The following is a 16,793-nucleotide window of genomic DNA, read 5'->3' as shown; positions in this document are numbered from 1 at the left end:
CTAATATGGTCACTAAGTTAAAAACAACAACAAAGTAGCTGTAAGTTAAAAACAACAACAACAAAGTAGCTGTAACATCTACAAGAAGGGAACTGCAGACCCTGGCTGAGGATGTACCTACAGTTTCAGTAACAATGACCCAATCCTGACTCTATCAGTGCAAACATCTTCTGACCTGGATATTCTGTTCCTTAAGACTCTGAGCTGACTTTAGTAAGGAGGCTTTCACTTCCTACTGCACTTGTCCTCTCAAGTGTGGAAATATGTCAGCATATTTATCCAGGAAATAGCTAGGAAGTTCCAATTAGAAAAAAGAAATACTCTCTGGATTTTGTATAAACCATGGCAAGGATTTCTGTTAAGCAAAATTAGCAAAGCAATGCAGCAGTCTCCCACGATTCACTCAGTTCCAAGACACCAATCAGTGCCTAATCCAGGACAGACCAACCCCTGTATTCCTTTCCTATTCATGTTACCAGTGATAGAGCTTAATTTGGCATAGTAAGAGATTATAAACAATCAATAATAGAACAATTATAATATGCAATAGCACACTAGTGCTCTCTCTCAGAATATCTTACTGCCAAATTTTCTTCAATCCCACAGTTGACCACAGCTAACCAAAATTGCAGAAAACAAATTTGTGGGCAGAAGGATGACCAAAACATCTAAACTGGCCTTTTAGCTAGTTCCTATGGTGAAGACTTAGTGCTTGCATGTTTAGCTGTGGATCTGGGAACAAAGGTTATAATGTTTCTGTTATTTCGGCCTCAGGCTAAACAGTACAGTGTGTGAGATGTTTTTAGTCGTCAGCCTCTCTAGCTGCCTCCTACAAAACAATGACTTTGCAAGTGAGGCTCTAACATGCTGGCGCCATCTGCCTCCGCTTGAGAGCTTGCCATTCTTCACCACGTGCCCTAAGTCAGGCCACAAGGAACAACTACTGCCACATGACAGCCTTGCTTAAGTTGCTTCCTGCCACTCAGACTCTGCCTGCCCACTTCTCTCTTCCTGTGGAAACTGAATCAGTCCTTCCCATTCTTCAGATCCCACAGCACTGTTACCACCTGTATGACAGTAACAATACTTCCTAAATTTTGGTCATGATAACCAGAATATAAATATTGAAGGTAGAAACAATGTCTCACTGATCTTAGTATTTCTAATGTCTTCTTCAGGCTTGCACAGGGTACGGTATATAAATCACTGGATGGATTATTACTTGTTGATCACTGAATGGAGGATATTGAAGGATGGAGTTCAAATTCATGGCAGATGCTGCCTTTATTACCCATATGCCCTGTTGTATCTAGTTAGAAGACCCCAGCTCATTGTTAACTACTGTCAAGTTAACACAGGAAATACAAATGTAGCCCCTTTTCTTACCTAACAAGCTGACTAGAATCTTAAACTGGGAAACCACATGGATCTGGAAAATAGCAAATCATTACACTCAATTAAACATTTCTGGTAAGATTTAGCAAAAGTTCATGTAACAAGAAGACTAAATCAGACTAAAGGGCCTGTACTGGTTACAGACACCTGACTCATTTTTCTGTGTAACCAGTTTCTGCTTGTGAAAGAGGATTCAGACACATGGCCACACGCAGAGATTCCCTATATAAAGAGGGTGGAGAGAAGAAGATTCTAATTAAATAACATCATCAAGTTCTAGGGCTTGAGTGTGTCCCTTAATACCTAATGTGTTTGTTGGGAGCCTGGGCCCCACTGTGGTGGTACTGAGGAGAAAGGCCTGGTGGGAAGTCTATGGGTCGCTTGGGATATATAACTAGAAGAGGGTGAGTTAGTGCTCATGGGATTCTTCAATTAGTTCTCAAGAGAGGAAAGGCTGTTAGAACAGGTCAAGTCTCTTCCTGAATCATCTCTGGCTTCCTGTGTGACAATATGACCTTTCCTTGCTGCGTGTGTCCTGTCACAAGGCTTTTACCACAGCTGACATGCTGGCAGCACTGTGTTCTTGAACTTCTAGAACTGTGAGCTCAGTCAACCCTTTTTCTTCCTACAGTAGCCTGTTTCAGTTATTGCATTACAGTACTGAAAAAGCAAACCAGCACAGCAGGGCCACAGAGAAGCCAAATGATACTTATAGCAATGACCATGGTCACTTACCTGCTGGATCTTTTTGGAAAAGTTCTTATTGGACTTCTCTAGTGTTACCTCAAACCTGTTACAACCTATGGGAAACAAACAGACTTCTGTAGTTCCAAACACGGGGATCCATATAAAACAAAAACGTGGCATCATGTACGCTCCTAAAAGACTATAAGTCAGAGGTCTAAAACAGGCAGCTCTCTTTCCTGAGCACAGCAGGTGGCTTTGAACTCCAGGGTCACAGCAGAGGGTTTCATGCACCTTTGGCATCAGCAGAAAAGATCACACGATGTTTACCGATGCAGCAAGGTATCTGGAGTCTGAAGATCTTACTCTACAAAATACACTGGCCAAGTGTTTCTCAAGAAGAGGGTAAAGAGTAGTAGTCACATGGGAGCCCAAGCCGAGACCCAGCCCAAAGTCTACTTCCACCTAGAACTAGCTCCCAGCAGCAGCCCTACATCCTGCACCATGAGGACAGAGCAAACAGCACCATCTCCAAGCCAGAGCACACGGATGCATCTACACTTACTGCCACTTTCAGGTGAGGCTACATCTGCTGGCACTGTTGCAAAAAAAAAAAAAGGGTGGGGGGGGGAAAGACAGTCAACACCACAAAGACACATGAGCCCAATCTTGCTGGGGAAACAAACACATTCAGCTACAGAAGTTACTGAATCAAAATGGGAGCAATTATGACAATGACAGCTACTATGAAGCAGTAACTAGATGCCAAGTGTTGGACTGATCTTAATCTATATTTCATATCACCTCACAACTAACCTCAAGGAGCTGGTATTATTATCCCAATGGTTTTCTAAGAAAAGGTCCTACTTTGTAGTCTACAGTGGCCTAGATTTTACTACATAGCCCAGGCTAGCCTTGAATTTGCTACAATCCTCCTGCTTCAGCCTCCTGAATGTTGGGATTATAGGCATGAATTGCCACATGGGTTTTCACTTTTTCCTAATTTTATCACTGTGGCAGGAGTACACATGTGTGGAGTTGGTTCTTTCCTTCTGCCCTTACACAGACAAATTCCAGGGACTGAATTTGGGTCATCAGCCAAACACTTCACCTACTTACTGGACCACCTCATTGGCCCCTCATTGGTTGGTTGGTTGGTTGATTTGTCTTTGAGACAGGGTCTCATTGCAGTTTTTGAAATGGGACCTTGTTATATAGTCTAGGATGGTCTAGAGCTCTTGTCATTCTGTTTCAGCCTCCAGAGGTGTTAGGATTACAGGTATGTGGCACTATGGCAGGTTCCAAAATCATATTTGAGGTGTCTGAAGGATTAAGTATCGAGAGGAACAGCCAATGTTTGACAAACATCTGTTCACATGGTTATAGCTGGAAAATATTCTATTTTTTCAAGTAACTGGACTTCATTATTGATAACATACTTGACAGAGGGCATTTCTTAGAACAAGGACTCATCCTCAGACATATCAGTGAACTTTTTATTCTGTTACGTTAAGAGCACACTGGTCTGTGTGATGCATTGAATGGCTTTTTTCATGCATGATTTAGAACTTCAACTGGAAACTAGCATCTGGAAAAATAGTTTCACTGAGTCACAAGTTTCCCAAGTGACTGCATATTGCATTCTAGAATATTTAACATCACACTCATTAATGTCATCCCCAACCTCAATAGAAAAATCTTTAGGGAAAAGACCTCAGGTCTCCAGGACTTGGTTGTAGTACAGCTGGCCCTTGTACTACACAGAGGCTGCAGTGCAGGGTGCTTACTGGCCACTCCAGTGGTGGACTGTGGAGTACGAGGCTACAAGCCAAAGTTGAAGGGAGGTTGGATCACTCTAAGAGGTGGTGGCTATCTGGGTGCCCAGAGCAGGTTTCAGAAGCTGGTGACCATCAAAGTGACCCTGGTTCAGTGCTGGAGAGCCCGAAGGCAGAACCCTGAGACCTCCTGGCTACCCTTCTTGACAGCCACCTCGTGACAGGAAGGACTGAAATGTCTCACAGACCCGTCTTTACTGGATGCTCCTGCAGCCGCCTGTGATCGTGCCTCTGTGTGGGAGCATGTCTGCCTGGAATCCACCGTTGGACACACCCCATCCTGCCCTCCTCCTGTACTTCCCTACCTCTCCCTGAAAAACCCATGCCTCCCATCTGCCCTCCTGCTTCAGTTCCCCTTCTCTAGTGAAAGCTGCAAGCATGTAGGGAAAAGGGAAGCCTTTGTAGCAGACTAGTATTGGTTTCTAGTCAAATAAATGCTGGATGAGTTAAAAAAAAAATCCTTTAAGGTCTGAGAAGGCAGCAAACTTATGGAGTAGACACTGACTGGCCACACTCTAACTTTCTGTTGAAAGCTCTAGCTTTTGTAACTTTTGACAAACACTCCCATTGTGTTCCTTTGAAGTCACTTCTTTAAAACAACAACAACAACAACAAAACAGCTGGGCATAGTGGTGCATGACTTCAATCCCAGCCCAGGGGAGGCAGAGACAGGAGGGTTTCTATGAGTTCCAGGCTAGCCTGGTCTATAAAGTAAGTTTAGAATAGCTGGGGATACATAATGAGACCTTGTCTTGAAACACAAAACCAAAAACCAAATAAATAAATAACTGAAACAAACAAACAAACAAAAAAACCTTTACTCAACATCCCAAGGGATCTGAAAAATTAGTCTTTTCAGGCAAAACTAATGTGCCGAGAAAAAAAAAAAAAAAGTCAGTTCATCTCATAACACAAAAACATACAGAATTACCTTTCCCTGAAGTAGCCATGGGCCTACATACCTAAAACTCTAACTACGGAGTCCAGGCTAGTCTTGAATTTGAAGCAATCGTCCTGCCTCAGCTTTCTACATCACGGGCATTACAGGCATGAAGTCATCACACCTGGCCTGAAAGACTGTTTTTGTATTTTGTTTTGTGAAACAGGATCTCACATTGCTGCCCAGGTGCCCTCAAACTCATGGCAATCCTCCTGCCTCAGGCTCCAAAGTGCTATTATAACACATGTGAGACACCATGTCTTGCTGATTCTTTATTTTTGTTTTTTGTTTGTTTGCTTTTGGTTTTTTGAGATAGGGTTTCTCTGTGTAGCTAGCTCTGTAGACCAGGATGGCCTCCAACTCACAGAGATCCTCCTGCCTCTGCCTCCAGAGGGCTAGGATTAAAGGCGTGTGCCACCACTGCCAGGCTTTTTGTTTGGTTTTATTGTAGTTTTCTGCATTTGACCTTAATCAAAAGGCTGAGAGGCAATTATTATTTAGTTTTCTGTCTCTGCACTTAAATCTGAACCCCTGGGCATATGGCCAAAAAACAACTATTAAATGTTCTCAATAGTTCAATGTAAGCTTAATATTTAAATCAGTGACTACATATATTATAGAATAAAATATTCTGGCTTTGAGAACTTCAACTTTAAAGCAAGGATGAACAAAGTACTACCCACAGGTCCTATGTGTGTAATAGTTTTAGAATAGAACATGGTCCTACCCACTCATTTATACATTATCTATGGCTGCTTTCAGCCTACAATGGCAGAATAAAACTCATGACATAGACTTTATGATCCATAAAGGCTAACCTGGACTTCTTTTCTACTTGAAGGTTTATGTTTGTTTGTTTGTTTGTTTGTTTGTTTGTTTGAGACAGGGCTTCTCTGTGTAGTCCTGGCTGTCCTAGAACTCACTCTGTAGACCAGGCTGGCCTCAAACTCAGAGATCCACCTGTCTCTGCCTCCTAAGTGCTGGGATTAAAGGTGTGTGCCACCATCACCTGGCTTGAAGGTTTAATTTTAAAAAGTTTTTTAATTGTTTGTGTGTGTGTGTGTGTGTGTGTGAGAGAGAGAGAGAGAGAGAGAGAGAACGAGAGAGCGCACACACACCCACATAGGCCAGAAGGCAGTGTTAGATTCCCTGGAGCTGGAGTTACAGGTGGCTGTGAGAGGAACCAATGTGGGTGCTGGGAACTAAACAAGGATCCTCTATAAGAGCAATGTGCACTCTGAACCACTGGGCCATTTCTCCAGACAACTAAATGCACTTTTTGCTGCTGTTGTTGTTTTTTTAAAAATTTATTTTTTATTTATGTGTACATATTTGTTTCTGTGTATGGTATATGAAGGTATCTGTAGAGGCCAGAAAAAGGCACCAGATACTCTGGAACTAGAGTTAAAGAAGTGAAGTGTGTTGGGAACCAAACTCAGGTCTTCTGGGGAGCAAGTGTTCTTAACTGCTATTCCGAATTTCCTGTCTTATTTGAACTTTTTGGAGAAGTTTGATGATCCCTGACTTAAAAGAAAGTTGAGTAACTTAGAAATAAACTATTTTGGTCTCTGTTTTCTCCTCTTACCTTTCACAGAACCTAATCTTTCTTTCTATTTTATTTTTTGAGATCAACTCACTATGTAGTTAAGCAAAGCTAGCCATGAGCTCATGGATGATCCTCCCAGCTCAGCCTTCCGAGTGCTGCAATTACAGGTCTGAGCCACCAGGAGTGATGCCGTTTTAATTTTTTTTATTATGAGACAGGGTCTTGTTATACAGCTCAGGCTGACCTTAAACTTGTCATCCTTCTGCCTCAGTCGCCCGAACATTATGGGTAAGACACTATGCCCAGTGGCCCTTCCTCTTTCTCTCTTGCCTCAGAAAGATGTTCTTTTTTTGTTTGTTTGTTTGTTTGTTTTTCGAGACAGCGTTTCTCTGTGGCTTTGGAGGCTGTCCTGGAACTAGCTCTTGCAGACCAGGCTGGTCTTGAACTCACAGAGATCCACCTGCCTCTGCCTCCCAAGTGCTGGGATTAAAGGCATGAGCCACTACCGCCTGGCTAGAAAGATGTTCTTTTCCCCAACATTATGAGACCCCTTTTCAGATTCCAAAAAGAGGCTCCTATTTCTACTCTTACCCTAAGTTACTAAGGAGATATATATCAGATTGAAAACTGTAATTGCTGGGGCTGCAGAGATGGCTTATTGTTAAGAGCACTTCCTGCAGAGGACTTGAGTTTGGTTCTTAGCATCCATATCTGCCAGCTGACCACCTATAACTCCAGCCTAGGGGATCTGATGCCTCCTTCTATTCCCCCTAGTTATATATGTATATATAGACACACACACAACACACACACACACACACACACACACAGAGAGAGAGAGAGAGAGAGAGAGAGAGAGAGAGAGAGAGAGAGAGAGAGAGAGAGAGAGAGAAATGAAAAAAATTAAATCATTGGATTTTCAGGTCCATTATGGTTGAATAATGACAACTTGGTTTAACCTCTTCTTGCATGAAGAGCAAGTTTCTATATACTGTGGTTTCGGGGCATAATATGCAAACAACAGTTTTATTTTTTTCCTGTTTGTGTGTGTGCACATGTATGTGGAGGCCAGAGGGCAACATCAGATGATGTTTCACCTTGGTTTGGGGGACAGGGTCTATCACTGGGACCTGGACCTTGCTAATTCTGTTAAGTCTGCCAGTCTCTATTTCTTCAGACCTGGGATTCCAAACACACATGGTAAGTCTGGCTGTTTTATGACAATTTGGGGGATCAGACTCAGATCCTCGTGCTGACAAAGCACAAATTCTACCAGTCGGGCTTTCTCTCCAGCCTCCCAAACATCCCTTTTCTATAAATAAAACTACGATGTAATACCATAAAAAAAGGGGATAGTTTTTAACAGAACACACTTAACACTTTAGTTATTATTCTACATCATTACTGACAAAGTCACAATTAATTAGAGCTTTAGTGTTTAAAGTCCTGTCAAGCCTGTTATTGCTTTACCTGCTCCCAACAACTCTGTCAGAGTTTACAAAAGAGAATGCTGGTATCGGAAAGGACTCACCCTGTTGTGGCCTAGAAGTAAAACCGAGATTGCCCTCCTTTAGTCTATCCTTGTAAGTTAGTGTTATCCATGTCAATGTTCTTCACGTTTTTTTCTTTCTTTCTGCCTACCACTATGCAGCATTTACACAGGATTCTTATTCCCATCAGAAACACTTCTTATTAGGTAGAGAATCTCCTAGATAAGAAGGTGGGTGCTATTCAGCTCTACCCACCAAAAGAAGGTAGGAAACACTTTGTTAAAGAAAACAGATCCCAGGAGATTCTCATGTTCTCCCTATTTCCCCACAGTATTCCTTCCTAGTCACCCCCTTACTGGTCTGGGAATCTCTGTTTTCATAGCTGTACACTAGCTAACTAGTAAAGCTTTCTTTTGCATCACCACAAGCCAGCTGTTTCTTGGTTTGAGACACTTACCAACATCCTTCCGAATTCTGTAGAGAAGGAGATGTCCTTGTTTGGTTCCAACAAGAAGCCATTCCTCTAGAAAAGAGCCCAGAGAAAGTTAATTAGCTTTTGTGAAATTCCTGTTTCTTTAACTTGGATTCTGAGGAGGCTGGAGCTGTGGCCTGGTAATAGAGTACCTGCCTAGTGGGAGACATATAAACCCTGTATTCAATTCTCAGTGTGTATGTGTGTATAAGCCAGGGCTGAGAGAAGACAGAGTAGAAGGGGCCAAAAAGGAGGAGGAAGAGAAAGGGGGTCGTTGGAAAATAAAACAATCAAAAAAATATTTATCTTGTCAGACATGTAGTTCACACCTATACTCTCAGCACTTGGACCACTTAGGCAGGAGGAATTCAGTGAGCTTAAAGCTAACCTGGGTTACCAAGGTCATTTTTAGGCTAGAAACACTAGCAGATTAAAAAAAAAAAAGTTCTTGGCTTCATTGTTTAAAATTAAGTTTTGGGGGAAAGGGGTGGGGATGGGCTAACCAAGACTAAATATGAATGAAAACTCCATTCAATTTCAAGCAAATTGAAAATATAATTTATTCTCCAAGTCAGAGGCCAACCTGGTCCACATAGTGAATTCTAGACCAGTAAACACTACCTAGTGAGACCTTGTCTCAGTAAACTAATAAACAAATAATATATATGTATACATATATATTATCTTAGAGAAAGAATTGAACACAGGTATCCTGTATGGGTAGACAATGCTTTTCCAGGAGGAAGTTGGTTACTAAATGAAAATCTAAGTACCGGCTGTGGGATACCTCATGTTACTGGCCAGGAAGGCCACAGAGGCTCCCCAAATAATACAGTCTACTGCCATTACTCTTGGTTTCCCACCATAACTAGAGTGCAAGACATTACTGCTAAAGACACAACACTTTGGTTGCAGGGCATAGAGAAGTCAAGCTGGAACTGACCTAGGAGCTATGCGGGTTACTAGGAAAGTCATCAATGGTATTACACAGCTGTGAACCCTGAATGTTGTAATACTAACCTACCAGGCAAAATGTGCTCATTGGTGCAATAGTGACATGAAGGTTATAGGGGTAACCAACAAGTTGCTGATTAGATTTGAGGCCTGCTCCACAAGAAGAATAAACCTAATAAAAAAAGCACACATGGCTTTGGAGGTCATAAGCCCTAGGGAGTAATTGCTACCATTATTTGCTACTGTTTTTCAATGGACAGGGTATCAAACTGCCTTCTAAATGGTTATGCTCGGAATTATATGCTGCTCTTAAGACTTGGCCAGTGAGGCTTCTTCTGCAGTTGACAATAGTTAATGAAGAGTCTCATGACAGATTAAAGAGCTGGAAAAAAAGTGACTGTTGAGTGCTCAACCCTAAACAGACATCGGTAGCAACACCCCCACCCCCACCCTGGAGGGGAAACATTTTGAAGAGGAGGTAAAAAGAATGTAAAAATGCTATACTATACTGTCTAGATATTACATGGCCATTGAACTCACAAACTCACAAAATATAGCTGTTGGAGAACAACACAGAGAAAACAAAAAGCCTGACAAATCAGGAACAGCATAAAATGGACATTTACCTGAGAATCAATATGGCATATCAGAAAATAGAACATATTACCCAAACAGGTAATACACATGTAAACAAACTAGTGTCAGTCCCAGAAAACCACCAATGAGTGGGTGTGGTGGTCCACACCCATAATCCCAGTACTTGAATGGTAGGAGGATCATGAATTCAAGGTCAGCCCAGGCTCCATATTGAGTCCTGGACATAAGGAGGGGAAGTAAGACCTAGTCCTGAGGCTAGAGGTTAGACTTGATCTCCCCAGGAAATGGGGAAGGCTGGAACCTCTTGCTCATATCACCTTGATGAAACTGTCCAGTAGTATAATGCAGTTTCAGTACTGGCCCAGTGCTAGCCATGACAGAATACACAGAAATGAGCTCACTGGCACAGAACAGGGGCTCTTACTTCTGGTTACCGGCATCAGAAAAAAGTAGACTTACTAGAAGCATAAATCTATCTTTTATCTGAATTACCATAGTAATTCAGATAAAAGATAGATTCTTCATCAAGAGCATTAACAGATATGGGAGAAATGACTAGACTGGAGATTTATTCTGGACAATCAAGATTCTTTGTTACACTGAGAATGTGAGAAGTCAACCGTGATTCCAAGACCTTTAGCCTCAACTAAAGAGAAAAAGAAATCCCATTTTTTACAACATGGGATAAATGATGGTGGTACTTGGGGGCATTAGAATCTAGAACAGGAGCCGGATCAATAACTTAGAGGTTAAAAGCATTTATTGCTCTTCAAGAAGACCAGAGTTTGGTTCTAGAACCCACATGATGGCTTACAAATCATATGTGGCTTCAGATCCTAAGTTCCAGGGGATCTGGCACCTTTTGGCTTCCTCAGGCACACACAGGATGCAATACAAACTTGCAGGCAAAACACTCATACAGATAAAATAAATACATCTATAAACCACTTTAAAAGATCTAGAAGGGTTAGGGTCATGCTATCGGACATCCCAATGTTAAAAAAAAAAGTTGGATTATATAACTGGAATTCAGGGAGAGACCATCAATGTCCTCATTTCTATTGCCCAGAAGAAAGATGAATTGTGCCAGTCTTCCAGCTTAAATTTTGTCTGGTTCTGCATGATCTGATTACTGGATGAACTTCCCAGGTAAAAGAACAATGTAGACAAAAGGGACAATGGCTAGAAGGAGCAATGTTCATTAGTGCTAAAGTAGCAACAATTTTTATCTAAAGCCTGAAAATGAAATCATTTGATACAAGAAGTAGACAACTTTCCCATACTCGGACACTGACCTCAGTTAGATACTTAGGAAACAGGGAAGGCATTTCTTCTATTTGGCGAGGGGTCAAAGCAGGACAAAAGCTACTTATCATCTCAAAACTGTTTTTGGGAACTTCAGCTAAGTGGAATCTTTACTCCGACAATGTGGAGTTAATGAGTCTCTCTTAGAGGGACAGGGTCAATGGTCCTGACAAGCTAAGTTAAGCGTGTAGCAAGCAGCTGCGTGTCCTTGGATGCATATGTCTTAGGCTGAATTGAGTACCTGCCCCGCATGTTAGGATAGGTTGAGAATATACTTCTGGTATTGTTTACCTGGTATCATAATCTGTGCTCATGCTTTTGTTTCTCACTGTGTTCTAGGTACACAGGCACTATTTCTCATTCATCCTTTGCACTCCTGTCCCTGGTGGAGAGAATAGTCCAGGTAGGTATCTAATACATGTTTAATGAAACAATAGAGAAATGAATCCCTCTGTCTATTATTTTAGACTGAGAGCACTTTCCTCCAGGAAATGAGGTTTTCTTGAGATGTTTGGAGGAAACAACATTCTATTCCTAATCTGAAGGATGAGGCCAGTTTACCCTGGGGGTACTATTTTACAGAGGAAGGGCACAGAGTAACAGAAAAAACTTAGTCCCTCTGAGTAGTCCACAAAGAACTTGCAAAGATGGCTGGGTAGCACTATTAATAGATGCACAGGTCACAATCAAGATTTTCACATGGTCCATCATGGTACCTTATTCAGTGTAAGATCTAAGTAAGGTTTCTAAACGTATAGGCCCTTGATTTCTAGGACGTGGACATTAATAGAAAAGACCGAAATTATTTCTACTTAGCCTTTGGGGGTGTGACGCGTAATAACTATTCATGGAAAAGCACTCAATGTAGCTGAGAGCCAAGATTTACATTCTTGAACACACAAGAGACGCTGACCTTGCTTTCTGCATTAGCCAATCCCAAGAAAAAGGTATACAAGGTCGTAGGGGTTAGGTTTCACGGCAGTCTGTTATGATGCTCTCCAATTCAGGTAACTCGGCACTTCACCACATAAGGCAATCAACCACTTAGATTAAGTGAGCATGTGAGCTATCTACTGTAAAGGAAAGTACACTGTGAGTGAACGCTAAGGGTTCTGAAGCACACGGTGCTCATGTGTTCAGTGCCCAGTGAGCCATCTGTGTCTTTCACCTAGAAAACACCACAATCATTTATTTGAACGAGTTCAAGCCCCTGGCAGACTAACTTCCCAAAGCTTTGCCCTTCCCACTCCGGACTTCTTGGCAACAAAAAAATGGGCCCCAATCGAGCACAATTAATACAGCGAGCTCAACCTCCAAATGCACAGTGCACAAGAGAGGAACGTCCACAAATGTACTGTCCTTAGAGATCGCGCAAGCCGCCCTGGTGCACAGTCCTGTCATCTCTGCCCTCTCTGACAGCCTGAGAACTCAGCCCACCTACACGGTCAGACGCCTCGCCTCCGGCCAGGCGCGAGGGGCCGCCACCTCCCTGGCCCGAGGCCCGCGGCTCACCCCAGGCAGCCAGGCAGTCGATTTGCAGGGGGAGCTTTTCCAGGATCGGCACCGGCTCGAAAGCGTCGTGCATGGCTGCGGAGCGTCGCCGCCGCCGTACGGCCCCGGCTGCTGGAGGGAGCTTGCGGCCGGTAGACAGGGAAGACCTGGATCCCACCTGGGACCCCGCTACGGGACCTTCGGTAACACAGCCATCCTCCCCACCGGACTTCCTGCTGGCTTAAGCCCGCCCCTTCCGCCGCGACAAGCTCCGCCCGTCTCTGAGGTCCCATCCTGACAGCTGCTGTGGAAGGACCGAAACTGCTCTTAGTGTCCTCCTAGGCAGTGAAGGTAGTAAAGACCTCGTGCTGTCTGGGAAAGTGACTCAGTGGCTCGAGTGCCACGGGACATGGCACACTCCAGAAATCCCAGCACTCAGGAGGATCAGAAGTTCAGAGATACTTTGATTTGCATAGCGAATTTGAAGCCAGACTAGGTTATGTGAGGCCCTGTCTCAAACAAAACCCAGCTCTCCCACCCCGGGAAGAAAAAGAAAAAGGAACTTCTGCCGTGGTGTTAGACTTGGGTTGGAGATATGCCACTTAGGAAATTCGTAGCACACACACCCCCCCTCCGGAAACAGACCGTTGAAGGCCTTACTTTCCTACTCTGCAAGAACTGTTTCAGCATAAGGTTTACTACAATTGTGAGCATCTATCAAGTCTGGCATACTGTAACTGGTCAATAGATTGCCTCACAATCATTACAGTTCAACTCATTCAACTACCTTATGTTTACATTGTTAAAGCTGTAGATCAGTGGTTCTCTCCTAGTCCCCACACCAGCAACTTTAAAAAAAAAAATGCTAACTTGTGCCTCACTCCAACTTTACTTAAACTTTGGAGGGAAACAGTATGAACTCGAGATGAGTTGAACATAAAGACCATTACAGGCTTGTGTTTCTCAGCTCCAGCAAATTTAGGGGCTGCATGAGGGACTGTATTATGCACTGTAGGATGTTTGGAAACATCCCCAAAATCTACCTGCCTGATAAGATTCTAGATCAGCTTACCCAAAGATGAGATACATGAACAAAAATGTTTTCTATGGTAAACACTTCCGGTGAGCCACTGTGCTTGACCAGTTTTAGACCAGAGGTCAGATGTCTTCCTCCCTTGCTTTCCACTTTATATAATTTATGAGAAAGGGCCTATGCTGTTTATTGTTATTTTTGAGACAGGGTCTCACTGCAATCCACGATGGCCTTGAACTCTCGAGAGATCTGACTGCCTCTGCCTTCTGAGGGTTAGGATTAAATACATGTATCGACACACCCACCCATGTTACAGTTAACCAGGCCAGCAGGCCAGTTAGCTCCAGGGAGCCACCTGTCTTCAGCACTAGTTCAAGGGCACCAGCTTTATCTCATAGTTACTAGGCATCCTAGCCCCCTGGGCCATTGCTTCTTACTTAACAAATCACCTGGAGACATTAGTAAAATGTAGGCTTGATTCAATAGGACCAGAATGGGATCCTCAACTGAGAACCCTGAACATACTTCCAGGTATGGCTGATGCTACTGATCCCCAAGACCACATTTCAAACAGCAAGGGCTCATACATGCTCAGCCTTTTGACATTTTGGACACAATGATGTCATCTACAGAGTTTATACTTGAGAAATACAAAGTTGAGTTACAAAGATAAATAAATCTTGTTTTAAGTACATTTACAATTTTGTGTTGAACTGCATTCAGTTATCCTTGTCTGCATGCCTCTAGCCACAGGTTTTACATGCCTGAGAGTTCATCATTAGCTTTTGGAGGAGCTTAGAAACTGGCAATCATGCTCCTAGCTACTTGATTCTCCCAATTATTAGGATGTGTCTTACATTGTAATACTCATTTTAGGAAAGCAGGTAACATGACTCTTTACTCTTGTGGGTCCTTCATGTTTGAGGGTAACTTTATTCTACTTGGAAAATTAAAAACCAACTCATTTTAAGCCGTATGAATGGTTGGATTAACGCAAAACTCTAAAAGGGTGGGTATGATACGATATCCAAACAACGGGACCTGGAGGCTTTACTTTTTAGATACAGTATCAATTCCTTCATATGTAAGGGGTGCTTGTCTATCTTTATCATAAATACCATTCAGATCATCAAATGAAAGTATACTGTCAAGCGGTTAGAAACACAAAATTTCTAAGCCCTTTCTTGAAATTTTAGAATGCAATTACTATGCTAGGAAACAGTCTAACATTCTTAGTTCCAGATACAAGGACCACGACCAATCAATATTAAGCTCTAAGAAAAAGGAATAGACCAACTCCACCCAAACAAATTACCTCCCTGTTATCTCCTTAAAAGTCACACTATATTGTGTTACATGTCTGAAGTGTAATTTGCAGGAAAATGGATGTAACTAGAAGAAACCATTCTGAGCGAGGTAACCCATCACAAAACAACAAACATGAGGGCTGGAGAGACGGCTCAGAGGTTAAGAGCACTGACTGCTCTTCCGGAGGTCCTGAGTTCAATTCCCAGCAACCATGTGGTGGCTCACAACCATCCGTTATGAGATCTGGTGCCCTCTTCTGGTGTGCAGATATCCATGGAAGCAGAATGTTGTATACATAATAAATAAAATTAAAAAAAAAACTTAAAAAAAAAGACAAACATGATATGTACTCACTCATATGTGGATTTTAGACATAAAGGATTACCAGCCTACAATCCACACTGCCAAAAAGCTAATAAACAAGGAGGACCCTAAGAGAGACATACATGGTCCCCTGGAGAAGGGGAAAGGGTCAAGATCTCCTGAGCAAATTGGGAGTATGGGAAGGGGGGGAGGGACTATGAAAATGAGAAGGTGAGAAGAGGAGGAGTGAGGAGGACATGAGGGAGCAGAAAGGTTGAGCTGGGGGAAGTATAGAAGATAACAAGAATGGAGATACCATAATAGAGGGAGACATTTTAGGTTTACAGAGAAATCAGGCACTAGGGAAATGTCTGGAGATCTATAAAGATGACACCAGCTAATAATCTGAGCAACAGAGGAGAGGCTACCTTAAATGCCCTCCTCTGATAATGAGATTTGATGACTGACTTATATGCTACCCATAGCCCTCATCCAGCAGCTGGTAGAAGCAGACACCCACAACTAATCACTGAACTGAACTGGAACCCAGTTGCAGAGAAGGACGAATGAAGAGCAAAGGGGTCCAGACCAGACTGGTGAAACCCACAGAAACAGCTGACCTGAGCATCAGGGAGCTCTTGGTCCCCAGACTGATAGCTGGTATATCAGCATGGGACTGATCCAGACTCCAAGAACATGGGTTTCAGTGAGGAAACCTCGGAAATCTCCTGTAGTAGTTCAGTACTTATCCCTAGCATAGGTGTGGGCTCTGGGAGCCCATTCCATTTGGAGGAATACTCCCTGAGCCAAGACACATAGGGGTGGGCCTAGGTCCTATCCCAAAGGATACGATAGACTCTGATGACACCCTATGGAAGGCCTCACCATTGAGGGGGAGCAGAAAGGATATGTGATAGGTAGGGTTTTAGTTGGGGGAGGTGGGAGGGGAGGAGGGGAGGGAGAAGGAACTGGGATTGTCATGTAAAACAATCTTGTTTCTAATTCAAATAAAAAAATCTGAAAAATAAGAATAAAATCAAAACTATATTAAAATTTTAAACTCATTTTAAATAACAACAACAACAACAACAACAACAACAAAAGTCACACTATAAGCTGGGCATTGGTGGCACATGCCTTTAATCCCAGCACTCGGGAGGCAGAGGCAGGCAGATCTCTGTGAGTTCGAGGCCAGCCTGGTCTACAAAGCTACACAGAGAAACCCTGTCTCAAAAAAACAAAACCAAAAAAGTCACACTATATATCCAACCCCAATAACACAATGTCAGGTCCAAGGCTATATTTTATATTTTAAACTGTGTATTATGTTTCTTCTCAGCATAGCAGAATTTTCCCTAAGTCTCAAGTTGGCACCCACACAATCTAAAAAATGTGACCAACTACTGCTACGTTGTAATGATTATTACATCAGCTAAGTTT

At 42.7% G+C, this 16,793-nt stretch overlaps 1 protein-coding gene across 6 annotated transcripts in view; it reads right to left on the bottom strand.

Annotated features, from left to right (window-relative positions):
• Positions 1–12,947, bottom strand: part of Vps39 (VPS39 subunit of HOPS complex) — a 39,162-nt gene extending 26,215 nt beyond the window's left edge. For 2 of the 6 annotated variants that reach the window (XM_027422123.2, XM_035446237.1), the window contains exons 1-5: positions 12,656–12,947; positions 8,348–8,413; positions 2,645–2,677; positions 2,131–2,195; positions 1,387–1,429 (exon numbers count right to left, since the gene is read on the bottom strand). In XM_027422123.2, coding sequence (XP_027277924.1) covers positions 1,387–1,429; positions 2,131–2,195; positions 2,645–2,677; positions 8,348–8,413; positions 12,656–12,803 — 355 coding nt within the window. In that variant the 5' untranslated portion in view covers positions 12,804–12,947. Of the gene's footprint in view, positions 1–1,386; positions 1,430–2,130; positions 2,196–2,644; positions 2,678–8,347; positions 8,415–12,655 lie in introns of those variants that run through there. The other 4 variants (XM_027422126.2, XM_027422125.2, XM_027422127.2 and 1 more) reach the window with 4 other exon arrangements.
• Between the last annotated feature and the right edge of the window lie 3,846 nt (positions 12,948–16,793).

Source organism: Cricetulus griseus, chromosome 6, assembly GCF_003668045.3.
Source record: "Cricetulus griseus strain 17A/GY chromosome 6, alternate assembly CriGri-PICRH-1.0, whole genome shotgun sequence".
NCBI lineage: Eukaryota > Metazoa > Chordata > Mammalia > Rodentia > Cricetidae > Cricetulus > Cricetulus griseus.
The sequence above is the reverse complement of the archived record's forward strand: the minus strand, read 5'-3'. Positions and strand labels throughout refer to the sequence as shown.